Here is a 7,336-nt window from a genome sequence, read left to right on the forward strand (position 1 = left end):
CAAGGACACAACAGCTGAGACAGCTAGACGGGGGATCAAACCGGCGACCTTCCGGTTTCAGGACAACTCCCTTAACCACTCTGCTACAGCCGCCCCATAAAAACAGTAGGGAGTTGCAGTAGTCGATCCTGGATGTTACTAGGCTATGTACAAGGATGGCAGTAGAGCAGGAAGTGAGTGAAGGATGAAGACAGTTAATGTTGCGAAGATGGTAAATGGTAAATGGACTGTACTTATATAGCGCCTTTCTATCATTCAGGACACTCAAAGCGCTTTACACTGCAGACATTCACCCATTCACACACACATTCACACACACATTCACACACACATTCACACACTGATGATGGCAAACTACAATTGTAGCCACAGCTGCCCTGGGGCACACTGACAGAGGCGAGGCTGCCATACACCAGCACCACCGGATCCTCTGACCACCATCAGTAGGGAAGGTGGGTAAGGTGTCTTGCCCAAGGACACAACGACTGAGTCGACTGGACGGGAATCAAACCGGCAACCTTCCGGTTCCAGGTCAACTCCCCTAACCACTCTACCACAGCCGCCCCAATCAAATGAAAGTATGTGGATCGAGTCACGTGACCTGAGGCGAGGAGGAAAGAACGAAGTTGTTAAGTGTGAAGAGAAGATGTTGGGATTTGGAAATGGAGTTTTTTGTCCCAACAAGGAGGAGTTCAGTTTTGTTATGGTTTAGTTGGAGGAAATTGCTGGCGAACCAGTTATTGAGCTCACTGAGGCAGTCGGCAAGAGTGGAGGATAGTAAGGTGGAGTTCGGTTTTGATGAAATGTAGAACTAAGTGTCGTCGGCATAAGAGTGGAAATGGATACCAAATTTACGGAAGATGTGGCCAAGCGGAAGCAGATCGATTATGAAAAGTAGAGGCCCGAGTACAGAACCTTGGGGAACACCAGTGGAAATGGGTGAAGACTGGGAACGGAAGGACTTGAGCTGTATGAACTGAGTGCGGTCAGAAAGATAGGATTTAAACCAGTCCAGTGTGGTGTCTTAGATACCGATAGAGGTTAGTCTGTCGATGAGGATAGGATGAGAGATGGTGTCAAAGGCAGAGCTCAGATCAAGGAGGATGAGTACTGACAAGTCCTGAGTCCTGTAATGTATATGTTTCCACAGCAGCATGTTGGGTGAGGAAATGAGAAAACTAAATTATCTGTGAATATCTAGCCTGATTGTTGTCACTCCTGTGTAGTCCAGTCCTCTCAGTGCATGTGATTGCTATTGTGCCCATGTAGTGTTTGGCAACAGCCAGTGGTTTTTAGTGAATTTTTAAATGCTCTTTATTTCCAGGCTTACACTCTATGGTCATAGAGGGTGCTGTATCATGAACACAGTACAACAGTTACTGTGGTACAGCTGATGACAAAGAACTACAGACAGTAGCAGTAATAAGATCCAACACTTGTGATGGGATTGGGACATCCTGAGTATCTTCTGTTCAACATTCAACAGCATGTTGATGTCAGCCACTCCTGTCTTTCTAGCTGATAGACAGGTACCATCTCATCCCATCCCACTGGGAATAAACAAAAACAGGTAAATGCTGGTGTTTGCAGGGAACATTAAAAGCACTATTAACTTAAATGTGCTGATATTTGGATGGTTTCTCAGAGTCACATTAACCAATTCATGTCATTTAGTTGAACTAAACAAAGCAGCAACATAAAGTAAATGACAGCAGTAGAAAAAAAATTCATAGTCATATGTTCATAAATTAATAATAAATTTTCTAATTAAAAATCAAATATCACTTTTTCTATAAAGTTTGTTCTATTGGGAGCTTTAAAAACTTAAAAAAATAAAAGTCTTCCATATATTGAAGAAATGCATACCACATACACTGTCTGGCCCCAAAACGTTGTCACCTAGACCTGCTACAGTTAAATCCAGGTGGCACCTTTTTCACCTATTTTACAGCAACAGTATGAGCTCAAAGAATGAGGTCAGCTGACTACCTGAATGTACTGAATGACCAGGTTATTCCATCAATGGGTTGTTTCTTCCCTGATGGCACAGCCATATTTCAGGATTCATTGGGCTTGAATTGTGTGAGTGGTTCAGGGAGCATGAGGCATGATTTTCACACATGGATTGACTCCACAGTCCATTGAGAATCTTTAGGATGTGCCGGAGAAGGCTTTGTACAGTGGTCAGACTCTACCATCAACAATGCAAGATCTTGGTAAAAAATGAATACAACACTGGATGGAAATAAATCTTGTGACACTGCAGAAACTTACAAACAATGCCACAGTGAAAGCGTGCCATAATCAAAGGTAAAGGTGATCCAACAAAAATATTGTGGCCTTTTTTTTTTTTTGGCCAGGCAGTGTATTTTCTGATTAGTAATGACAGCATTTTAGCCACTTTAGTTAGACATTTTAAATTACCTTTTACACATTCCCAAGAAGGATCTAAAGAGATGTTCTGGTTCTATGTGTTGAGGATGTCTCAACAAGGACTGCACCAAAATCTAGTTCAGTGTTTGTAGAACTGACTGATAGCTATTCTTGAGCTTTTTAATGGTAAGTTCCATGTGGCAGCCATCTTGAAGCAAGTTCACTCCAAAATTTATACAGTTGTAGATGAATGATTACTTTTTGAACGTTTCATTCAAATCTGTCCACTGGTTTGTACTTTTTTTTGCTAACATAAAAGACAAATTAATACAAAGAAAAATATGAAACAATGTCACCTTCAGGAGCAGATGATAAAAACAAAGCTGCAGACAGAAGTTACTGTTCAGACTGAAAAAGAGCCAGCAGCTGAAAAACCTGTCTTTTTGGTTGCAAACAGGCGAGAGGTGGATTTCGCCTGAGCTTTAGCTGTTGCCATCTTTCCATTCCATGACTTTGTCATATTCTTGTATCCTCTGTTTGATGTGAGACAGTTTGCTTTTCAGATATTCACAGCGTTCCTTCTTCTCCAGGAAAGTTGCATCCTAAAACAGTGAAGCAAGAACAAAAGATACTGTGTGATTCTCTTTTTCTGGAAACCAGCATGCAAATCACATTCACATTCTGTGGGACTGTCCACTTATAAAACATTACTGGACATGCTGCTCTACAGGACATTTTTAAAGTTTCCTTCCCATTCAAGTCTGGATACTTTGCACATATACCACAGAACTGGAAAAAGGATAAACATTTATTGAATATCTTACTAGTAGCAAGCAAGACGTAAGAGTGTGTCATTTTCCACAGTAAAACAAGTACTGTATCGACATGGACAATGACCTGAAGCATAACCCTATTGAAAATTTATGGGCAAAGCTAAAAAGGCATGTGAGAGCAAGGCAGCTGTAATGTTTTGGTAGTAATGATCTGGACTCTTATTTTGAAACTGTTACTGAGACCAGAAATACCACTACGTGTGTAGAAATTTATTAACAAATGTGGGTGCCAGTGTGGGACAAAATAATTTTTTAGAATTAAACAGTGAACACTCCTGTCAACTGGTATGCTGGTGAATTTATTGATGGACAAGTGAGACACAACAAAACCGGCTCAGTTACACCAATACGGTCAGGAGGAATGGGGAAAATGTATGCCAACTATTGTGAGAAGCCTGTGGAAGGATATCCAAAACATTTGACCCAAGTCATACAGTTTAAGGACAATGGTACCAACAAATACTAATGTACTAGTGAAGTAAATACTAGTCAAGTATTTAAACTTTTGACTTTGAGGTGGGGAATGCTGGTGAGCACCTGGTGGCCAGGCTTTCACTCATGGAGAACTTTGAACATGTTACGTGGGAGGTGGGGGGACACTGCATCTGAGTGGGCCATGTACTGTGCCTCCATTGTTGAGGCAGCTTACCGGAGCTGTGGCCACAAGGTTGTTGGTGCCTGTCATGGCGGCAACTCTCGAAGTCACTGGTGGACACCGGCCGTGAGCAGCTGATGGTTATCAGCAGTCCAAGCGGATTGCGGCTCGGGTGGTCACTGAGGCAAAAACTCGGGCATGGGAGGAGTTCGGAGAGGCCATGGAAAAAGACTTCTTTATGACTTCGAGGCGATTCTGGTCCACCATGTGGCGTCTGAGGGGGAGAAAGCAGTTTGCCACTAACACTATTTATGGTGGGGATGGTGCACTGCTGACCTCAACCCTTGATGTTGTGGGTCAGTGGGCAGAATACTTCGAAGACATCCTCAATCCCACCATCTTCCCATTAGGAAGCAGAACCTGGGGACTCTGGGTCAAATTCTTCAATCTCTGGGGCCGAGGTCAGAGAGGTGGTTAAAAAGCTCCTCAATGGCAAGCAACCGGGGGTGGATGAGATTTGCCTGGAGTTCCTTAAGGCTCTGGATGTTGTAGGGTTGCGTTGGTTGATGCAACTACACAATCTTGCGTGGACATCGGGGGCAGTTCCCCTGGGTTGGCAGACTGGGATGTTGGTCCCCCTAATTAAAAAGGGGGACCGCAGAGTATGTTCCAACTATAGGGGGATCACACTTCTAAGCTTCCCTAGTAAGTTCTATTCAGGGGTCCTGTAGAGGAGGGTTCTTCGGATAGTCGAATCTCAGATTCAGGAGGAACAGTCTCATTTTCGTCTTGGCCGTGGAACACTGGACCAGCACTACAGCCTCAGCAGGGTCCTAGAGGGTGCAAGGGAGTTTGCCCAAGCAGTCCACATGTGTTTTGTGGACTTGGAGAAGGCGATTCATCTGTGTCCCTCAGCGAGTCCTTTCGGGGGTACTTCGGGAGTATCGGGTACCGGGGCCCATTGATACGGGCTGTTAGGTCCCTGTACGACCGGTGTCAGAGTTTGGCCCGCATTGACTCGCCTCCAGTGAGAGTTGGATTTCGCCAAGGTTGCACTTTGTCACCGATTTTGTTACCAATTTTTAATAACTATTATGGACAGGATTTGCAGGCGCAGCCAAGGTGTTTAGAGGATCCGTTTTGGTGACCTTAGGATCGCATCTTTGCTTTTTTCGGACGATGTGGTCCTATTAGCTTCATCAGACTGTGATCTCGAGCTCTCACTAGAGTGGTTCGCAGCTGAGTGTGAAGCGGCCGGAATGAGGATCAGTGCCTCCAAATCTGAGACCATGTTTTTGAGTTGGAAAAGGGTAGGGTGCCTTCCCCGGGTTGGGGAAGAGGTCCTGCCCCAAGTGGAGGAGTTTAAGTATCGTAGGGTCTTGTTCACGAATGAGGGAAGAATGCAGCAGGAGATCGATAGGCGGATTGGTGCTGCATCTGCAGTGATGCGGGCACTGTACCAATCCGTTGGGGTGAAACGAGAGCTGAGTGAAAAGGCGAAGCTCTCGATTTACTAGTCGGTCTACATTCCTACCCTCATCTATGGTCATGAGCTTTGGGTAGTGACAGAAAGAACGAGATCGCGAATTCAAGAGGTCAAAATGGGTTACCTCCATAGGGTGTCTGGGTTCTCCCTTAGAGATAGGGTGAGAAGCTCTGTCATCTGGGATGGACTCAGAGTAGAGCCGGTGCTCCTCCACATCGAGAAGAGCCAGTTGAGGTGGCTCGGGCATCTGGTTAGGATGCCTCTTGGACACCTCCCTAGTAAGGTGTTTCGGGCACGTCACACTAGGAAGCGGCCTAGAGGAAGACCCAGGACACGCTGGAGGGACTATGTTTCTCAGCTGGGAACACCTTGACTGGGAATGTCTTGCAATTCCCCCAGAGGAGCTGGTCCAAGTGGCTGGAGAGAGGGAAGTCTGGGTCTCTCTGCTTAGGCTGCTGCCCCTGAGACCTGACCCCGGATAAGAGGAAGAAAACGGATGGAGCAACTTTGAAGAAAAGGGAGGCACAAAGCTCAGTTGGTACAGCAGATGCCTCTCAGCAAGAAGACTGCCGGATTGAATCCCAGCTGAGGACCGTTCTGGGTAGAGTTTGTGCATGGGTTTTCTCCAGGTACTCCGGCTCCATCCCACAGACCAAAAACATGACTGCTTTGTTACACTGTAACAGACTTCTGTAAATTTACGGTGGATTTTTTACAGTATCTTACAGTATTTCATATTAACATTAAAATATTGTGAAATAGCTACACATACTGTTAATTTATAGTTTAGTATTTAACAGTAAATGACTATATTTAACAGCATAATACAGTATTTTTTTAATGTGGAAAAAGAAAACAGTCCTTTACAAGTCCCTCCATTATGCATTAGAACCTTTTCAAATGCTGTCGGCTGCTGGTTCTGTTAATCAGTCAACTCAGGATTCATTTTTGAGTGACAAGATTTATTTGTGAGCTTGTCTTTTGAGAATGCACTTCTGCTTCAGTCTACAAGTTCAGAAGGTAAGATTATGCTTCTCTCATGAATTGTTTTGTGAATGAATTGTAGCTGATTTAATGACGGGGGTTACAGGTACCGTACTGAAAGTACTAATTCAACTACTGGTTGTACTGTACCTACAGGCTAAATAGCTCAGTTATTGATTAAGCTACTTTATATTTTTATACTTTGCTAGTGACACTGTGCTGCTCTTTTGTTCTTTGTTTTACAGGCCCTAATCATTCATGTGAACATTAATCAAATGCTGCAGTTCAGCCATTTTTAAGCGTTAGCGCTCTTTTACTTCATTTTACTTTTGTCATTAACACTTGTTTGTGCAAAAGACTTGTGTCCACGCTAGACTGATGCATTTCTGTTATACTGTTGTTGAATCTGTGTTATTGCTGTTGTTTTTCTTTAGCATCACACCGTTGTTGCTGCCATTTTACCTGGAATTTATATTGTTAAGGACAATTTTTATTCAACAACTGAGGTTGGAATCATAATTTTACGAAAGTTGACATTTAGTAATTTGTCATTTTGTTCTGTGAACTAAAAAAACATTTTAATGAATTCTGTTTTCTTATTTATTTTGTAAATTTGGAAAGAATCATGGGAATTTGCAGATTTTATTTTATTTTGTAAATGGATATGCACATCTTGTAAATTACAACAAAACTAGCATTTTACTTTAATCATACAATTATATACTGTTACATTAAATTACAGTACATAAACTGTAAAATAACAGTACAATGTTGGCGTCTTTCCTAACACTAATTTACTGTTATTTTACAGTTTGACTTGATCTGATTTATTTATTTAACAGGAAAAGATTATAATAAATCAAGCCTGACTCAGTATAATTGCTGTTTTACAGCAGGTTCCTGTTCTGCAGCACATAAAACACTCAGAAATACAGCATCACAATCACATCATTATACACCATAGACACAAAGACAAACAAGCATACCAAATTTCAGGAAGGCAGCTGTTGTGGAATACTGATTATGTATCACCTGGACACTGTCCACTCGTTCCTGTTCCTGTTC

The 7,336-nt window shown here is 42.9% G+C and overlaps 1 protein-coding gene across 1 annotated transcript in view; it reads right to left on the minus strand.

Annotated features, from left to right (window-relative positions):
- Window positions 1–496: 496 nt before the first annotated feature.
- The window catches only part of LOC106534813 (MARVEL domain-containing protein 2), a gene marked incomplete at its 5' end in the record, with an annotated part of 16,801 nt that continues 9,961 nt past the window's right edge, over window positions 497–7,336 (minus strand). Inside the window, 1 exon segment of the mRNA XM_014031577.1 lies at window positions 497–2,975. Coding sequence (XP_013887031.1) covers window positions 2,856–2,975 — 120 coding nt within the window.

This window comes from Austrofundulus limnaeus, unplaced genomic scaffold (genome assembly GCF_001266775.1).
Source record: "Austrofundulus limnaeus strain Quisiro unplaced genomic scaffold, Austrofundulus_limnaeus-1.0 Scaffold1273, whole genome shotgun sequence".
Lineage (NCBI taxonomy): Eukaryota > Metazoa > Chordata > Actinopteri > Cyprinodontiformes > Rivulidae > Austrofundulus > Austrofundulus limnaeus.